Genomic DNA, 18,896 nt, shown 5'->3' on the forward strand with positions numbered 1-18,896 from the left:
AAACAAGAAGGCTGACAGCAAAAGACCTTTGACCCGAGCAGAGCAGGGGTATCCCTATCCGTGAGTTATATGGATCACTCTTCTTGGGCCCGAATTATGTCCGTGTAAACCTCCTCTTAGAAGTTTTGTCCTGCTATATGATATTGCGCCATTTCATGTGCTGATGGCGAGGTTAATGGCTTACTTGGCGGATTGGCACAGTGGGTGGCAAGGCTGGGATTCTTGAGAATCAAATGGTAGAGCTCTGGGAAAACAAGACAAGGCTGGTACTAAGATCTGACACAAGAGACACAGCAAACCTAGACTCAAGTCCCTCTAGTTTTTGAGAGTCAATATGACCGCCGAGAAGGAAACATCCGGGGAATTGTTGCGCCTTATGCTGACATTGCCACAGCCTCGTGGGTTTCTGGAGATTTACGGGGTAAACAAGGCGAGATGGTTCGGAATTCACTTAAGCTTCAAAGAGTGAGTGATACAGCTGCTTTTCCCGATATTACTAAAAGTACAGTACAACTACAGAGAGCCCTTGTTGGCTTGCGTGCTTGCTCTTCCTCTTCATCTCTGGCCTCGGTTCACACAAGCCGGCACTGAACACCGGCGAAGGGCGACCGGCAAACTGCGAATCTTTTAGGTAAGAGAACGGGGGTTGCGCACGGCATTGCGCCATCTCTCCCTTGCAAAGCTTACTTTACTATGCCTCTTTCACATCCCCTCGTACAAAGTAACTTGGTATAATATATTTCTACCCAATTGGCCCTGCGGAGCAATTCACAGCGAGCGACCTCGGTCGCATCCTCCCGCAAATGGATGATCCTTACAAGTACATACGACGCCACCGGGATCCCGGCACACAGAGCGGCAGAATAGCATGAAGAATTGTCTGGGGTAAGTACGAGGTAGAAGCTAAGAGTATTCAACTTTTACTTTTTCCATTTTCAAACGTTATGCCTTCAGTGGAGAGCAGGTCCAGTCCTTGACCTTTGGCCACCCGCTTACAAGCTGGATGAAGACGTTTGCCTGACAGAGACACACTCTTCACACCATGCTTGTTCGCCCCGACGAAAAGAATGACGAAGACCTGTCGTCGTCCTCCATAAGTCCACAGAATGCCTGGGATGCCTCGGAAAAGACACCAGGCACGCCAATTGCAGAAGCCGAGGATCACGTCTCACAACAAGAGCCTCCTCAGCAGCAGACCTTTGTACCTCCCAACGGAGGGTTTGAAGCGTGGTTGTTGGTCTTTGCGGGTTTCCTGGTCTTTGCCAATGTCTGGGGCATCGTGAGCACATTTGGCGCCTTTCAAGCATTCTTCATCAGAGACCTGCTCGCCAACGAGTCGGCGTCGGCGATATCATGGATCGGTAGCGTCCAGGCGTTCCTGGTCGTCTTCACGGGCGTCTTTGGCGGCCCCCTGTTCGACCGCGGCTATCTCAGGTCGCTCGTCTTTGTCGGTTGTTTCCTGACCGTCTTCGGCATGATGATGACCAGTCTGGCCAGGTCCTACTACCAAGTCTTCCTGGCCCAGGGTGTTTGTGTCGGCCTGGGGGCGGGACTCTCGTATGTGCCGACTTTGGCGCTCATCTCGATCTTCTTCACCACCAGACGGCCCATCGCGGTCGGGGCTGCGGCGGTGGGCTCGAGCGTGGGCGGCGTCATCTTTCCCATCATGTTCCGCCAACTACAGCCACGGATTGGGTATGGCTGGACCGTCCGCTGTATTGCCTTTATCAACTTGGCTTTCGCAGTGCTCATCTGCCTGATTCTCGGCAGACATAAGAAAGAGGGGTCCACTCAAGCACGGTCTCTCTGGGATCTGACGGCGATCCGGGAGCCCGTCTTTCTCTCCTGGGTCGCCTCCTTGTTCTTTTTGTTTTTGGCCTACTATATCCCCCTGTTCTTCATTGTATCTTGGGCACGATGGGTCTTGGACACGTCGGAAGACATGTCTTTCTATATGCTCGCCATCTTGAATGGTGGATCTTTCCTCGGCCGCACGTTCCCATACCTTCTGGGTCAACGGGTCAAGCCCATCTACACTTTGATCTTCTCCGCCGTCCTCGGCACCGTGCTCATCTTCTCCTGGATCGCCATCCACAGTTCGGCCGCGTTTATTGTTTGGTGTGTCCTCTGGGGATTCGTCGCCGGGGTCTTGGTGACGGCACCGACCTCGACGATGCCGCATCCCGTGATATCACCAAATCTGGGGGTGATTGGCACCAGGATGGGAATGGGCTGGGTAAGTCGCCTTTTGTCTCTTCGTACCTCTGCCCCAAATTCGGACAAGCTTTCGCACCGATACTGGCACTAACTCGACATCCAGAGTGCCGGAGCCGTTGGGTCTATCATCGGCTCACCCATCGCTGGAGCCCTTGCAAACGTCGCCGCGGGAAAGTTTCTCCACGCGCAGATATTTGTTGGTGTGGTCATGGCAGCAGGGGCGATTTTCTTGATCCCAGTGCTGATTGCGATCGAGAGGCATGATCGGAAATCTAAACGATGATCTTGGCCATCTTTTGTTTGTCGAATATTTTCAGTTGAGCGTTACTGTAACGGCGCATTATATTGGAGTTGCATTTTTGGTGTTGTTGAGTCTTGCTCATGTCAGGATCTAACTCGAATCATCACCCTGCATGAAGGGCGCTGGAACAGTGTGCCGATAACCAAGGTTGGGGATAGCAATGAGGATAGGAGTCGAAGTCTCGAGGCCAGACTAAGTCCACGGAGCGGAGCTTGACGACCAGGACTGGGAATTTACTGTGCTGCTGTTGAAGTACATGTGGCCTTACAAGATCAGGAGGGGTGTCCGCAGGAACAGGAAGTTCTTTGCTAGCAATAGGGTGAGGGATGGGAGCTGATGAGTTCCCATGGAAGAAGTAGCACATCATGGCCGATGAGTCTGATTCTTCTCGACAGAGGAGAACTACACATCTCTCCTGTCTGTTCAAGCCTTGGGATCCGCCCTTTCGATCGCACAATGTCTATCCCGTGGCTATCTAACAACTTGAACACTGCTGGAGGACTTCCCTTGAGGTATCAGGAACAGATACGGCAAAGACCAGCATCCTGGACGGAATACTTCCCTTACGAGCGTACCACCTCACGGACCTGCGTCCTAAATGGCATAGCTTGAGAACAAGTAGATGGGAGAAAGAGAGAGATCGACAGCCTTTCAGCTAACACTGAACAACCCATCCCCTGATGAACTTCTGCCTTGCGGCCCTTTCTGCAGCCGCTTTCATGGCATCAAGTAGCATCGCACTGTCGCACTGACAACCCTAGTCCCTGCAGCTATGTACACTAAAGGGTGTTGTGATTCAAGGGCATCGAGAATCCTGGGGACTTGTGAGCTGTCTGCTCGCAGGCTCAGGTCCATATCTATTGGCGTGGTGATTAAAGTCCGAAGAAAGGTGGTCACCATGACACCACAACTGCGCTACCTACTCGTAGCGAGCTGGGTGGATGAGGGGCCCCCCGGTGCCCCGTTAGGTAGCCGCCAAGGTCGCACTAGGCGTCAGTTTGCGCCCCGGGCCACTTCCGCGATCAGGCTGAGTTAGGCGACGCAAAAGCTTCTCGTGACCAAAACAATTGTTTGCTAGTTGTTCTCCGATGGTGTTTCTCACCACGAGGCAGCCCAAACCCGTCCGAATTAGAACACCAAACACATCCAAAAGAGGTTCAACTTGTCCACAGTGCGACTATAAGACTCGATGCTCGCCAAGCAGACAGAGCACCCGAGCGAACGAACCTTTCCCAATTCCATCCCTCAAGCCCACGATGGCTTTACACGGCAAGTCCTTGCCTAGCAGAATTAGCCAGGCAGAAATTGGCGAGAGCGGAGAACCCACGAGATATGAGTAGTGCGAGTAGGCTGAAGATCCTTGCAAAAACATGGCGGCCACGGCAGAGTCTACTTCTATACTAAGGCTGAGTTTCATTTCCCTCCTGGAGATGGGATGCTCCCCTGCCACCTTAGTCCATGCAAAAACATCGGCTGCCGGTGCTCAAGGTGTGGGAGGACACTTTCCCTCATGTCTTCTGCTGTCAGCAAATCGACGAATCAATCGAGATGCCCGGATGCCCTTGCAGGGACACAACACCTTTGCAAGTGTTTCAGGGGATTGCAACGTGGTCTCGTATCTGGCCGGGGTTGACGTCTTTACCGTCTAGGGAAATGATCGAATTGCGCCTTTTCTGTTTAAAGCGTAGCAGATGAGCTTTGGCGTCCACTAGCCACCTGAATCACACCTTCTGCGAGCAACCATCACCACCATCACCACGGACATCTTCCCTGTTAATCTTCGTCTGTACGCAGTCTGCTTCCTGGCCTCAGCATCCCCTGAATCCCCGCCCCATTCCTTGCAGGTCCGGCGCATGTGGCTTTTCGAGACGACCAGTGATTGTCTGAAGAAAACGCCGTCTGGGAAGGCCACGAACTTCCGGTGTGGGATGGCCGGAAGTAACAGATCACTGTGGCTTGCAGTTTACTAGGGGAGAAGGCACTGGGCTCTGTCAGAGAATGTTCCTTTGCCGCGTGGAATGTTTGCTCGCCCATGTCGGCTGGATGCTCCGAATCCACGCGAGAAAGAGACAGACGACCAACCTCCGTCCTTCACCTACTGATCCACTCTTATCTGGGGCCGAACACAATTGATGAGCAAGGAAAGTCCGGGGCTTGACGCAAGATAACGCGCGCTTAAGGGGGCTCATTGCCCAGTTTCAGCCCGTGGACATTTGTTCAACCTACTAGGCCTCAGCATGGCTTGCAGCCAACCGTCCTGCTTGCCTGCACATCCACTTATCCCAAGCGATGCATGGATTCTACCAGGGTGGTGCCATGCGACGTGGGAGTATCTGGCCCTCAGAGTGAATATTGGGAGGTCTCTGGCACCTGTCCGGGCACAACCTCTTCGCTCGTCACCTTCAGAGGAGCGCACGAGGACTTTCGCTAAACACACGAGAAAACACCTGTTGACGGTCGAGTCATGGAGCCGTTTTGTGGCACCTTGAGTATCGTTGCTGGTGTTGCCAGCATAGTCTCCGTCATCGGCAAATCGGTCGCCACCTTGACGCAACTCCGCCAGAGGTATCAGGAGGCGGAGCTCAATATCAGTCTTCTAACAGGGCACCTTCGAACAGTGCGGACTGCGCTCCTTCAAGTTCAGAACTGGGCAGAATGTCTCTCTGGCGACTCTCAGCATTACCAGCTGATGATGGACCTCGGAGACGCCATCACCCATTGCAAGTTGTTGGTCGAATACATTGACAACCAGATATCGAAATTCCAATGGAATGATGACGAGGAGCTTCTAAAAGTCGGCAGCAAAGTTCTCTATCTTCTCGAGGACCAGGCTACCAAAGACTGTCTCACCCGCCTAGACCATCAGATTAATGCCCTCAATCTGTGCCTGACGGCGTTCCAATGGTAAGGGAACCAATCCCACCTCCAAGACAGGTATTGACCAGAATAGTCGGACACCGACCGATCAGAAACGTTTGCTGGTGAGAGATGAAAGCAGAAAAGTCTTCAATCGAGCCAAAGACGATGCCACGTCTCTCGTCGGCTTCCGCGACTCTGCCTCATTCGCCACCTTCAAGACGGGTCTTTCTACCGCCTCGAAACTGTCAAGGACGTTTGACTTTGACGGTCTCCTTCTTCGACATAGAATCTATCAGAACACTTTTCGGTCTATGCTCAGGCGTGCCAACAGCCCCACAGAAGATCGCACCGGGGAAAAAGGCCAACGGCGGGCCCTCTCCGACACGCCTCTTTTCCAACTCAAGAGCACTGCCCGTGACTCGGCCAAGATCGATCTGAGGCTTAAACAAGACGCCCGCAAGTTGAGTAGAGAAGTCAAGATCCTCGCTGTCGGAGACAAACATGGGAGATCCGCCATCGTCAAGCAAATGCGGCAACGATATGGTCAGCCATTCTCCGAGTCAGAAGTCGAACAGTATCGTCAATCAATCACATGTCTTTCCCTCAAAGCTCTTGTAGCCATTCTGGACTACGTCAAAGATATTGGCAACGGCCTCGTCAGCCAAGCCAGCCGAGATCATGCGGACATCATCAGAGATTTTGCCGAGTCAGGGGGACCCGATTGGCAAGTCCCTGTGCAACTTGCGGGATCCGTCAAACATATATGGAACAATTGGCACGTTCGGCAGGCTTTCTCGGTCATGCAGCAACATGGACAGACTGCTTAGTACGTTATCCCATCCTTGAAAAGCCCGACGGCTATTGACATTTCTACAGCTACCTCAACGCGATCGAAAGGATCTGCCAGGCCGACTACACCCCTAGCAATATGGATATCATCCGAGCCCCCGAAGCAATCGATACTATGAAAGAGACGGAACTCACGATGAACTCGTCCACACTGCGCATTATCGAGCTCAAGGAACAATCCGCGATGAAAATCATCTCGCAATTCGCGGACGTCCAGTTCTGTCTCTTTGCCATCGATCTCACTTGCTATGATCGATATCTCGACCACACGCACAGGTCGAATGTGCTTCTGGAGAGACTGCAAGACCTCAAGGTCATTTGTCGATCGGAGTACTTCTCCAAAAGCATCATCTTGCTCGTCCTGACCAATGCAGCCGCCTTCAAAAAACGTATTGCGACCTCGCCGATGAAGTCCCATTTTGAGGACTACAAGGGTGGGAACGACGTCAACGCTGCCACGAAGTATATTTTGAAGAGGTGCAAACAAGCCAACAAGTTGGACCTACCCTTGTTCTGGCACATTTACGATTGTGCTGTGGATCAGGGTGAAGCTGAAGCGATGGATCACTTCTTCATGCAATCTGCGGCAAGCATCTCGGCTGTGTCCTGGCTGAGGGAGATGGGAATCGGGTCGCCATGACCGAGACATGGAAATGTACTGTAAGATAGCTCTAAGCATACTCGACAACAGCAGGGAAGCCTTGGTCGTCATCAGCAGCCACCAAGATTGGATATTGCTGGTAAGGGGAGGATACAGCCAGAAGCCAGAGCGGGACGACATTTTGTACTCTAGTTTCGTAGAGTTTTCTATCTTAGCTCGCTGCACGAGCAGTGAATAATGTATCTCTCACCCACAGACGGCAGAATACCTGCCCTGCATTACCATTGTGGTTCGCGTCTGGACATCTAGGCACCGTGGCACCTAGGTTGGCTGGGTGGCACGGTGGGCGGGGTGGGACAAGGTGTGCAAGGCTGGCTTGGCCGATCACGCCCCGATGTGGCGTCATCGATACAGTAAAATACACAAGACCATCACGCATTTTTTACAATTACTCAACCCTGAAGATTTGTCGCAAGCCCATTTATCGTCGCCGGGCAGCGTTACCCTGCTTCGTTTTGTTTCTGATCTCTTCACGATATCTGCATCTTCCTTGTAGAAAAAGTCTGACTCCGCAATTTGAACCATGGCGACCCTGAGCCTCCAAGAGGTCCCCTCGGAAGAGGCCTTCAAGCAACACACATCGGCTGCCCCTCCTTCACACCTGCACGTAATTTACTTCCACACTCCCTGGGCGGCGCCCTGCGCACAGACAAACGCCATTCTCTCCGCCCTTGCCTCGACCTACCCTTCATCCCGCGCCGCCGATCTTTCCTTCCTCTCCATAAACGCCGAAGAACTGCCCGATGTCTCCGAAGAATACGATGTGACCGCGGTGCCGTACCTGGTCCTTCAGCGAGATGGGAAGACGTTGGAGACGGTGAGTGGGAGCGACGCGGGCAAGCTGAGAGCCGCGGTGGAGAGACACGCCGGCACTGGCTCCAATGCCGCGAGTGTCAACGGTAACGGCAGTGCGTCGGTGCCTCCGCCGCTGAAGGCGGAGCCGCAGAGCCATGCGCATACGAACGGAAGTTCAGAGCAGCCGACGTTGACAAAGGACTCGGGCTCTTATGCATCCAAGCCTTCAGATTCGCAGGCCGCGTCGGGGGCCGAGGCTACAGAGGAGTTGAATGAGCGGTTGGCGAAGTTGGTCAAGGCTGCGTAAGTTTCATCCTACGGATTGGTACAAAGGATACGGTCGACTTTCTGCGCGCACATCGAAAGCATCGGTTGCCCAATAGAACAGCTCTGCTGACAGTGACGACGTCCCAGGCCGGTTATGCTCTTCATGAAAGGAACCCCCAGTGCGCCGCAATGTGGGTTTAGTCGACAGCTCGTCAGCATTCTGCGCGAGAACCAAGTGAAATATGGGTACGCTGCAGTCACCACTTCTCCTTGACGCCTCGACTTTGGATCCCGGACGTGCGCTAAACGTTGTGTGTGAAAAATAGATTTTTCAACATCCTCGCCGACAATGATGTGCGCGAGGGCCTCAAAGTGTTTTCCGACTGGCCTACTTTTCCGCAATTGTATACGAACGGGGAGCTTGTCGGTGGGCTTGATATTGTATGTTTACCTTCTGTCCTCCTGGTTTGAAAAGTGCTGATTTGATAATGTGTGTATAGGTCCGTGAAGAGCTCGAAGCCGACCCGGACTTCTTCAAGCCTTACAGCGCAACAACCACCGCGTAGGGTGGGCAGCTATTAATGGAGCTCTCACTGAGCGGACCCTGATCGAAACAGCTGGACACTGTGGGCGAGTCATTAATGAGTGTTGGTGTCGTCAATACAAATGAGAAGAATGAAGAAATGTGACATTTGAATAACATCCACAAAAAAACAAATGTCTCCGTTCAATGTGTATAGGAGGTATGGATGAAAGACTAGGATCCTCGCTGTGTGTGTGTTTTTTTTTTTAGGTAGTTGCTGTTCTGCCCGGTTCATAGCGCAAAGGCTGGAAAAGAAATGCTCAACAAGTCTTTTCCGTACGATAGATACCTAGTACATATCAATTTCCTTTCCGATCTTGTCTATCTACACTGTCTGCAGAGGCTAACACAGTCCGGGGCATTTTGTCATGAATGTTTCTTTTTTATCTTTAACTATCTCGAAGTATACCCTCATTCGTCGTGCTTGGCTGACCTTTTGACCTCTAAACCTCTGCCTGACCGTTGTCTTTGTTCTCTGTCCAAGAATGTACACTCCCAGGTAGGGGTATCCAGGTAGTCATACCATGGCATCCAATGTAGTCCCATGTAGTCCTATGCAACGAATGAGACTAAGAAACGGAATCTGTCTGATATGGCGATATGGCGACATGGAGGGAGGGCGACGAAAATGATTAGAGGGAGTGTGGCAGTCTGTCTGCGTATGAACGACGGATGGTGACAAGTACAGAACATTTGGTCCCCTCCTCCCTCCTCCTTCCTCTGCTCGTCGGAATGTGGTTTCTTGGTGACTAGCGCATTCTGTTTCAATTCGTGGACAGGGCATGGCATGGCGTTCCTCCGAGAGCTTCCTTGTCAGACTGGCGATAGGGAAAGACACATGTCGTGCCATAAAGGGGAGAGAGAAATGGCTTCGTCTTGTAAGGCCGTAAGGGAGCGCGGCCTGAATTTGTGGTCGTGAAACAGACGGTCGCCTATTCCCCCAGGGGATATCGAGAACGGCCACCCTTGTTGAGGCGGCGGCAGCGGCATGGAAATTAGATATGACGATGATCAGGTGCACTGAGCTTGCCTCACGACTGCTCGCCGTCGAGCGTATAAAACCTAATGTTGGCGGGCATCCGGTCGACCATGGACGAGGCCTTGCTCACAAAATCCTGGCGGGCGAGGTACGCGCCCCTCAACCAGCGGCGGCCCGAGTTGAGGTCGAAGGCATTGCGGGCGTGTACGACGCGGAGGTTGTCAAAGATGACGCAGGTGCCGCTGTCCATCTTCTCCTCGATGACCATGTCGGGCCGCTCGAGGATCGAGGCAAAGGCGTTGCTCGCGGCGACGAAGCGCACGAGCTCGTGGTGCTCCAGCTTCGGGTGGATATTGCCCACGAACGGCGGCGACCAGTAGACACGGCCGATGTCGGACATGACGTGCGGGTGTTGGGCATTGTGGGTTGGGCGGTTGGGCACGTTCAGTTCCTGTCGCTTGAGGATCGTGGGCTTCTGGTCCGAGTAGAAGTAGCCGTCGTTGTCATACTCGTACCGCACCGGGTAGGTCATCAGGTCGCGAATCTTGGCCGGGTCTTGCGAGTATAGCTCGTCGACAGCCTTGAACGTGTCGGCGAACCGGGACTCCCCCCCAACGCTCTCGTTGTGGATGCAGTGCAGGAACTGGAACGCTGGAGGCTCCCGCATATACAACAAGTCCATGTGAAACCCGAGGTATTTGGCTGTGTAGGCGACGTTTTTGGGGTTGGGCACCGAACGGACGTCCCACGTCGGACCGTAGAAGGTGTTCATGAGCGGTCCGATACGGGTCACCAGCTGCGAAACAGAGCCCTCTGACTCGGGCACCCCGTCGATAAACACAAGGCCATCCCGCCACAGCAGGTGGAGAGCGTCGGCCAAGGCGTCGTCACTACTCATATACTCGTTGAAGTCGAATCGGTTGGAATCACGCGTGAACGACTCAGCGTCCCACAGTTTCTGCGCCAGGCTGTACAGATGCCAGCGCGGGTTGCGGAACGGCTTCCTCAGGGACGAGATGGTCTCCTTGTCGAAGATTGTCGATGTTCCTGCGGAGTGAGGGGGAGCGTCATTGCGCCAGCTGACAATGGTGTCCCCCGAACTCTCGACGGGAGTTACTCTGCTGAAACCAATGTCGGTGGGTATGTCTGCGTAGGAGAAATTGCGTTGTCGGTCGGAAGGGTCGACACATTCCGAGCACTTGCAAGCGTCGCGGGCAAGGATCGGAGAAACGAGAGGAATGCCATTGTCCACCAGAATGCCCTCCCTGAGCTTTCCACCTCTGGACCAGGTCTTAGATGGCGGGGCTTCCTGTCTCGAAGCTCCGACGTCGTCAAACACCTCATCTAGACCTGCCCCAGCTCCATTGTTGACATCTGGCCTCGAAGATTCTTCCAAGTCATTGACCAGGCTTTTCAATCGCGAATTCCTCGCCCTGACCTCGGGTGCAGATAATGCCCCTGTTCCTATCGGCGCCCGTCCTGGTAGTATATTCTTGAGTCTCTCTGTCGGTTGACGTGCTCGACTGCCAAGCTTTGCCAGTCCCTTTCCGGCTCCCTGTAGGCGAATTCGCATGGTGATCAATACCCAGATGGGCGGAAATATGCTGAAAAGGCGACAAGAACACCAAATTTGCAACACCAGACGAACTTTTGACCCTGTATCAAGGACATCGGGGAGGTAAGTATGTGTAGGGAAGCCGGACCAGGGGATGGAATCTAGACGATAATGATCGATCCGAGGTTCGCGAGGCTGAAGGAGCAATTATCGCCGGAGGAAGTACGGCCGGGCGCATGTGGTGCTTTGCCTAGTAGTACTAGCTTGGACTCTCGAGTACCGAGTAGCGAGGGGCCTTGGGCACCCGGGGTGCCGGGTTCAGTAGTTAAGAAGGCGCCCCTCGGGCACCTCCAGGGAAGTCCAGGCACTTCTGGCTACTTTTCCCAGGTGCCCCTCGACATCATCGTCATCATCATGACCAAGCCGCGCCTCGCCGCCTCTTTGTAGCTGTCCAGCTGCCCCCCGAGTGCCAGCCTATCCGCCCTCACGCGGCTAACCTGCTGTCTTGGTACCTGTAACCTTGCTTTGGATCCTCGCAACTGCATCACTGCCCTTCACTCCCCCACGATCAGGACTAACTGACATACAACCGCAGTCGTAACCATCCCCTGCTGACATCCGATATCCTTCATTCTTTTCTGCATCTCCCTTGTCCGTCCGTCACGAGGCATCCTCCGTCTCATTCCTGTCGTCCTGTCACTCGAATCATCACCGCTTTGTTGCCTGAGCCGCATCGCTTACAAAACTGTCCCAAACCCAAGCCATCTCAACCCCAGCCCAACCTCGTCACGTCACTTCACTTTACGAAGACACTCGGCGCTCGACACCGCGCCCGCGCCCTTTCACCAATTTGACCACCCCCTGAAATCGAGCGCGACTGCTCCATGCACCGCCAGCGGTAAAATCTTGCGTCGATCTAGGGTGCTACTGCTGTGTGCGTGCTGCTGGACATTCCTGGACCTGCAGCGCACCCTGTGATGAAAAATGGTCGAAACTGAACCCGGAACTCCCACATGGAAGTTCACCCAATGTTTTGGCGATAAAGGAGATGTCGAAGACATAACAGAAGCAGATATCATTTCCACCGTCGAATTCGACCACACTGGGAACTATCTTGCAACCGGAGACAAAGGTGGTCGCGTTGTCCTTTTTGAACGAAATGAGACTGTTAGTGAAACTTCATTGCCCGTTCACTGTCCACACTACTGACATCTTTTCCCAACAGAAAAAGACATGCGAGTACAAGTTCCATACAGAATTCCAGTCCCACGAACCAGAGTTTGATTATCTCAAATCCCTCGAGATAGAAGAAAAGATCAACAAGATCAAATGGTGCCGACGACAGAATGCGTCTCACTATCTTCTTTCTACAAACGATAAGACCATCAAACTCTGGAAAGTCTTTGAGAAGTCCCTCAAAGTCGTCGCTGAGAACAACCTCTCCCAAGACCTCACCCCAGCAGGTGCTGGTGGTGGAGGGGCACCTCGTCCTAACCACATCCACTTCAAGGATGCCTCTCAGCTGAAGCTTCCTCGAATGACTCACCATGATACCGTCGTAGCCGCAGTTCCTCGACGCACGTACGCGAATGCACACGCTTATCACATCAATAGCATCTCTGTCAACAGCGACGGCGAGACCTTCATCAGCAGTGATGATCTGCGCATCAACTTGTGGAACCTGAACATCCAAGACCAGAGTTTCAACATCGTTGATATCAAGCCAGCAAATATGGAGGAGCTCACTGAAGTCATCACTGCTGCCGAGTTCCATCCACATAGCTGCAATTGGTTCATGTACGCAAGCTCAAAGGGTACAATCAAACTGGCCGACATGCGTGAGAGCGCACTGTGCGATCACCATGCTAAACGTGAATATCCCCTCCCCAACGCCTTGCACAAACTAACATTCTAGCAGAGTTCGAGCAAGAAGAAGACCCTTCCTCGCGATCCTTCTTTTCCGAAATCATCTCCTCCATTTCCGATGTCCGCTTCTCACACGATGGCAGGTACATTCTATCAAGAGACTATTTGACGGTCAAGATTTGGGACGTAAACATGGAGAGACAACCCGTGAAGACTATCCCCATCCATGAGCATTTGAGGCCTCGTTTATGCGACACGTATGAAAACGATAGCATCTTCGACAAGTTTGAAGTGGTCTTCAGTGGTGACGGGAGCAATGTCATGACAGGGAGCTACAACAACAACTTCATGATCTATCCCTCAGATCCTGAACAAGAGACGGAAGTGGTCCTGCAGGCAGACAAGTCGGCCTTCAAGGCTAAGAAAGTTGGAGTGCCGACTCCCATTAACTCGGCCAGCCCTAACGGTGCCAAGAAAGGTGGTTCAAGAGCAGGCAGCCCTGCAGCAGGTCAAGGAAGCAGAATGAGAAAAGAAACAGACGCCGACCAGATCGATTTTAACAAAAAGATCCTGCACATGAGCTGGCATCCGTTTGAAGACAGCATTGCTATTGCTGCGACGAACAACGTAAGTTACTGTCCATTTTGTGAGGCGATCCCGTTGGTATTGACAACTTCCTTTAGCTCTTTGTCTTCTCCGCTCTCTAGATTTGTTCCGGAATGATCTATGCGCGACTGTCTACCAGCTTTCGTCCTGGCAGCCGCCTCGTGCATTGTGCTGAGGTTGAACGAGGCGCCTCCCTCGCGCTCCCAAAATATCAGCGCCTGGTTTGCACATGTCGGAAGGCGCGCGATTGGCCGAGAGACGATGTAACTTTGAACGACGACATCATGTGGGTCGGCAAGGTTGAAAATGACCAGCAACGAGTGCGGTGAGGATTGCGGGCCGTGAAATGAGTACTGGAGACGAGCAATGGAGGGGGTGGCTGATTCTGCACATGTGTCTTTCTTGTCAACAAGGGTTACACGTATGCGACCCGAGCCTGGGCTTCTTGGATTTCACGATCGACTTTTGCAATGCACCGAGCTGGGACAGAGGGGAATCAAAGAATAGCAATGCAGGTTCGGGAGAATGGAAATGGAGCTTGATCTCTGAGAACGAGTCTGCGAGATGGAAAAGCGATTGTCTGCCGAAGAGACAGCATCCTGTGCCACTCTCTTCCCCTGACACGTTGCAGCAATTCTAATCCGAGCCGCGTGACTCCTCCAGAAAAGACCACTTAATCGAAATTGAGCAAGACAGACAGAGCTGAGAATCAAAATAGCAGACGAGAAGAAAAATGAGAATAATTGAGTACCAATAATGACGGAGCCACGTGAACATGACTTGACACTGGTAGGCGGGTACATTGATTTCTACGCGTATCGTTACACGATGGATTTCTCCCCACGTGCTGCTTTTACCCTATCAACAGCGATCGTGTCACCGGAGGTGTCCATTTCTTAGTGATGGTACAGTCGCCATATGAGATCTGTCTAGAATCCGCAGCGGTGGTGGCAGTAGAGTGTATGTAGATAAAGTACAGTAGAGATCAGGGCCGGTTATCCCCAAAAGACTCCAACCCTCTTTCGACCGGCGCCGAATTTGAAGAAGATTCAAAGTGGCCATCCGCCTCGACGGGTGTTTTGGATCCCCCTCCTGTCGTCCCGTTGACCCTCTCTGCGTGTTCCCTCTGGACTCTGTCGAGCTCCTGGCCGGCCTCTTCGAGGCTACGCTGGATGTGCTCCTGGCTGTGCTTGATCTCTGCCTTTTCCCGCTCGATGTCGGCTTTGCGTTTGGCGATCTTTGCTCGCTCGTATTCCAGCGCCGAGACCATGTCGCGCAGGCGAGCCAGACCGACGCTGAGTTTTGGGATCGGCGTAGTCTCGCGCGGCTGGCGCGGACGGGTTAACCGGCGTGTGTGATCGGCGTGGGCGGCGAGCCCGTCCATGCCGTGGTGTGTCTGCGCCAGCTCGTACTCTTGCCGCCGTTCGTAGTCCGAGTCGGAAGCAGAATCGCCCCCGTCTCCGTCGGCGGCGGAGTCGTCGGGACTCGCGCCCTCGGCTTCATTGATGAGATTCCGGATCGCTTCCTTCTCCTTGCGGCTCTGCTCGCGAAGGCCCTTCTTGGAAAGCGTGACGCGCCCGCTATCCTCGACAAAGTCGTCGAATCCCTCGGCGATGTCCTCGTCTTCGCGGACCAGGCGCGTGTCCTTCTCCCGCGGCGGTGCCAGGTACGACGAGACTTGCATGCGGCGCGGTTTGAACTCGCCGTCCGAGTCGTAGTCCTCCAGCGAAATAAAATCTTCCGACTTTTCCGCAGCCTGCTGCTCCTTGGCCAGGCGCGCCCGCCGCTCCTTCTTCTCTCTGATCTCGGCAGCGCTGGGGATGTGGGGGGATAGCGTGGAGGATAGAACTGCCGTCTTGCCGAATTTGCTTTCGAGGTCGAGTGCTAGATTCGTCGTCGTCGACGGCTCGACCAGGTCCAGCGACGGGCTGTCCCGAGACGACAGGTCGCGTGGGGTCGAGGGTGTCGAGTTGCGCAGCTCATCGAGGTAAGCCTTGTTGTATTTCGGTCTATCGTGGTTCTGGCCTTCACCATCTCGGTCTTCGTGCTCCCTTCGACTGAGGATGTCCTGCGCGGCGCTGGAAAGGCCCAGTCTCGTGGCCGATTTGTTTTGTGGTGTCGTAGCGGCAGATGTTGCCGCTTCCCCCGTTGCTGCCCCGTCCTCCTCGCCCGGGTTGAACGAGACTCGTAACTTGGATTTTGTGCGCGGGGCGTTGTGCGTCGGCCGTCTTACAACGGGACCCGTGTCTAACAAAACTCGCCGTCAGCGGGGAAACGATCACAATCACGCACTCGCAACACACACCTCTAGATCGCCCACAGAAAAGTGTCAGATACGGTTTTTACAACGTGCAGTGGACATTTGATTGTGTGTGTGTGGGAGAGTTCGCCTCTTGGGACGTTTGAACGTACCTTCTTCGCCGTCATCCGGTTGATTGTCTGCCTCTTCGCGCGCAATGCGTTTCGGTTTCCGCCGCGCGGTAAAAAGTGATGCCATGGTGGGAGAGATATTAAGGAAAGATGGTGGTGAGGCTTTGCTCAAATTGAGGGTCTTCAAGAGGAGCGCAAGGTCTAGTCTGGATGGGTTACAAAGGCACGCAGGGTATACAGATTGTAGAATTGAAAGTTTGCGGGGAAGAAATAATGGGAAAAAAGATGCTGGAGTAATGAAGAGTGTCTGACGGAAAGATCTGGGTAGAGCTTTGCTTGGAATCATTGATATAATTTCTGTCTGACAGTGCTCTTTTACCATTGCAGGTAAGCAACCAGGCGACCTGGCACTTCCTATTCGTCACTACATACCTACATAGGTATTTCATGGTCCTAGGTACATGAATTATCCACCATTGTGCTTTACCTGTGCCCGTACTTCGGTGTCTCTGTATGTGCACACACTATACAGAGTCCAGAGTGCCTTCTGAAATGGGCTTCCAATCAAGGTTAGGAGGCCATCACAGGCTTCGCGCCTTGCGCCCTTCCGATAATGGCGCCAAAGTCGCCTCGGATGATACCTTGTTGCTTGGTCCACTTTGGTACAACGGAGGAACAACACTACTTTAGATGCTGAATGGCCGCGAGAGCGACGCTCGAACCGAACAACATACTCTTCTTATCTTTTCAAAGTGGCGGAGGGTTCTGATCCAGAGTCACGATGGACGCAGTTATCTTGACACCGCGGCTGAAACTGATTCTGCTGGACAAGGCCGAAGCAGGAAGCAAGGAGTTCGAATGGCTGCATCAGCTGCATAGCGACGAGAAGACTACGTGGTGGAGGTAAGTTCTTGCATCCCCTTGACTGTCCCCGGGTTTGTCTCCGCCGGAATTTCCATATTGTTTGCTCCTGAATGTGGTCACTTCTCGATTTGACTGTGTGCGAACGGAAAAGCATCCATGGTCGGGCGAAGTCGATCGAGGACACGCAAAGAATCTCTGGAGGCTATCTTCCCACCAGCAATACAGAACCAGAACGACCAAAGAGCTATCGGGTCGCCTATGCAGTCCACAGGATCCTTGAGCCGACAGCCAGCTCCATGAAGACCGAACCACAAACTATCGGGCCTGGAGTGGATGCGACAGAATCCATTGGTCTTATAACCATGAAATCGGTGGACAGCGGCCACCTTGCTTTGCCAGAGAATCTCACCATCCCAGCTTCGGCTGCAGATACAACTTTGACTGTCGAATTGTCGTACATGTTTTTGCCGACAGCGTGGGGGAAAGGATACGCCACCGAGTCGTTGAGGGCAGTGTTTGAGTCCTGCAAGAGAGCGCTATCATTTTGGAATCCTTACAAGAAAGTCTATGTCAGGGCGATTGTGAACCAGGGCAATCCACTCAGTATGCGGGTGATGGACAAGACTGGGATGATAAAGCGTGGTGTTTACGAATGGTCCGCAAAGCCCATTTTCATCGGCGGAGAATGGCGAGAGCACCATAGTCTCCATATCTTCGGGATGCATCTGATCGAGTGAGTGCCGGGGAGGTGAGGATCAGCAGCAACCCATGAGGACATTGCACGATACCTCGTCCTAGTATACCTTGGACAGAGCTGATGGGGTCCCCCTTCCCATTGAAAAGACACAGGGTCATGTGGTGGAGGGCTCGAAGAGATGCCAACACTTTCTTGGACTCACAGTTTGAGGGCCGACGACACAAACAGAGTGAGATTGTGAGGCCAGAACCGGCTACAAGATACCAAGGGATTACATGTACTTGGTCCACATGTAGAATACATACAAATACATGGTGGTGGTGATGGAGGCAGCGCTCCGTCGCCGTCCAGGGCGGCGATAGCCTTGTCTGGAAATAGCCTAGTCCGACAAAAATCTTGGCCCTGAGATTTCTCCAACTGCGCATCTTCGCGGGACCTCAAGACACATACAACACAAGAGACAACACGAACGTCGACGACTATTTCCCCTCTTGCGGCGCCTCTACCTTTATAACACCCTCTCTGCTTCAAATCAACCGTCCAGTCAGCAAGCAGCTCGAATCCTCCACCGCCGCAACCATGCCTCAAGCGCAACCCGAGCTCAAGAAGGTAAACCCCTCCGTCACTCTCTGTCGCCCTTCCTCGCCCTCCTCCACCCACCCGCGCTTGACATTCCCAATTGTTGGCTCTTCCACACAAAAATGAAACGCGCTCTGTGGCTAACACATAGTGTCACTTCCGCACAACAATAGTACATGGAAAAGCGCCTGTTTGTCCAGTTGAACGGCAACCGCAAAGTCATCGGCGTCCTGCGCGGCTACGATGTATGTATTATCCACAACCTTTTTCTTTTTCTCGACAACCCAAACCCCCCCTTCCCAACTACATTCAGCCATCCGCTTCACATGCGCCGAATAATGGAGCTACGTCGACAAGGGCGATGCGCGCAGCGACAAAAAGAGAGAGAGAACGGATTGATTCGCTAACACTCTTGGCCGGCACGGCGTTTTAAATACAGGTCTTTTTGAACATTGTCCTCGACGAAGCTGTCGAAGAAAAAACCGGCGGCGAACGCGAGAGGTTAGGTATGGTGGTCATCCGTGGCAACTCCGTTGTCATGCTCGAAGCGTTAGAACGCATGGGTGACGATCGACGATGAACAACGCGATGCCCGCGCAAGGGGACAGCTCATGCGAAAATGGAGGAATGAGGTCTGGAACAAGTCATCACAAATGCAACATCCGCTACGTCTGGGAACTTTTTGGGGATCATCGCCTCGAAGTAAAACGAGCGCTCCGTTATTATTGTTACATGTCGATCTATGAATGCGGATTTACGCAAGGGTGACCAATCCTCTCCACGGACACTCTTGGCCAACGGGCGCTCTCGCCATGAAGACATCCAACCTCTTTCCAACTCACCTCTCC

General features: G+C 53.2%; 7 protein-coding genes across 7 annotated transcripts; 5 read left to right on the forward strand and 2 right to left on the reverse strand.

The window, feature by feature from the left end:
- Positions 1 to 1,042: 1,042 nt before the first annotated feature.
- Positions 1,043 to 2,500, forward strand: AYO21_08838 (hypothetical protein; the record flags this gene model as incomplete). The annotated part of the gene is made up of 2 exons (XM_022658781.1): positions 1,043 to 2,236; positions 2,321 to 2,500. The coding sequence occupies 2 exons, from the start codon at positions 1,043 to 1,045 to the stop codon at positions 2,498 to 2,500; spliced, it is 1,374 nt and encodes a 457-aa protein (XP_022508937.1).
- A 2,482-nt stretch (positions 2,501 to 4,982) lies between these two features.
- AYO21_08839 (hypothetical protein) lies at positions 4,983 to 6,866 on the forward strand (the record flags this gene model as incomplete). Its single annotated transcript, XM_022658782.1, has 3 exons — positions 4,983 to 5,422; positions 5,469 to 6,203; positions 6,254 to 6,866. The coding sequence occupies 3 exons, from the start codon at positions 4,983 to 4,985 to the stop codon at positions 6,864 to 6,866; spliced, it is 1,788 nt and encodes a 595-aa protein (XP_022508938.1).
- A 544-nt stretch (positions 6,867 to 7,410) lies between these two features.
- AYO21_08840 (hypothetical protein) lies at positions 7,411 to 8,515 on the forward strand (the record flags this gene model as incomplete). The annotated part of the gene is made up of 4 exons (XM_022658783.1): positions 7,411 to 7,985; positions 8,097 to 8,195; positions 8,276 to 8,390; positions 8,450 to 8,515. 4 exons carry the CDS (start codon positions 7,411 to 7,413, stop codon positions 8,513 to 8,515), a joined length of 855 nt encoding a protein of 284 aa, XP_022508939.1.
- Positions 8,516 to 9,563: 1,048 nt separating this feature from the next.
- On the reverse strand, positions 9,564 to 11,084 carry AYO21_08841 (hypothetical protein; the record flags this gene model as incomplete). The annotated part of the gene is made up of 1 exon (XM_022658784.1): positions 9,564 to 11,084. The coding sequence occupies one exon, from the start codon at positions 11,082 to 11,084 to the stop codon at positions 9,564 to 9,566; it is 1,521 nt and encodes a 506-aa protein (XP_022508940.1).
- Positions 11,085 to 12,050: 966 nt separating this feature from the next.
- AYO21_08842 (hypothetical protein) lies at positions 12,051 to 13,639 on the forward strand (the record flags this gene model as incomplete). The annotated part of the gene is made up of 4 exons (XM_022658785.1): positions 12,051 to 12,233; positions 12,292 to 12,904; positions 12,985 to 13,559; positions 13,616 to 13,639. 4 exons carry the CDS (start codon positions 12,051 to 12,053, stop codon positions 13,637 to 13,639), a joined length of 1,395 nt encoding a protein of 464 aa, XP_022508941.1.
- Positions 13,640 to 14,523: 884 nt separating this feature from the next.
- On the reverse strand, positions 14,524 to 16,035 carry AYO21_08843 (hypothetical protein; the record flags this gene model as incomplete). The annotated part of the gene is made up of 2 exons (XM_022658786.1): positions 14,524 to 15,785; positions 15,951 to 16,035. 2 exons carry the CDS (start codon positions 16,033 to 16,035, stop codon positions 14,524 to 14,526), a joined length of 1,347 nt encoding a protein of 448 aa, XP_022508942.1.
- A 654-nt stretch (positions 16,036 to 16,689) lies between these two features.
- AYO21_08844 (hypothetical protein) lies at positions 16,690 to 18,628 on the forward strand (the record flags this gene model as incomplete). Its single annotated transcript, XM_022658787.1, has 6 exons — positions 16,690 to 16,811; positions 16,924 to 17,505; positions 17,571 to 17,706; positions 17,848 to 18,078; positions 18,222 to 18,293; positions 18,488 to 18,628. 6 exons carry the CDS (start codon positions 16,690 to 16,692, stop codon positions 18,626 to 18,628), a joined length of 1,284 nt encoding a protein of 427 aa, XP_022508943.1.
- Between the last annotated feature and the right edge of the window lie 268 nt (positions 18,629 to 18,896).

This window comes from Fonsecaea monophora (assembly GCF_001642475.1).
Source record: "Fonsecaea monophora strain CBS 269.37 chromosome Unknown Scaff80, whole genome shotgun sequence".
Classification (NCBI taxonomy): domain Eukaryota; kingdom Fungi; phylum Ascomycota; class Eurotiomycetes; order Chaetothyriales; family Herpotrichiellaceae; genus Fonsecaea; species Fonsecaea monophora.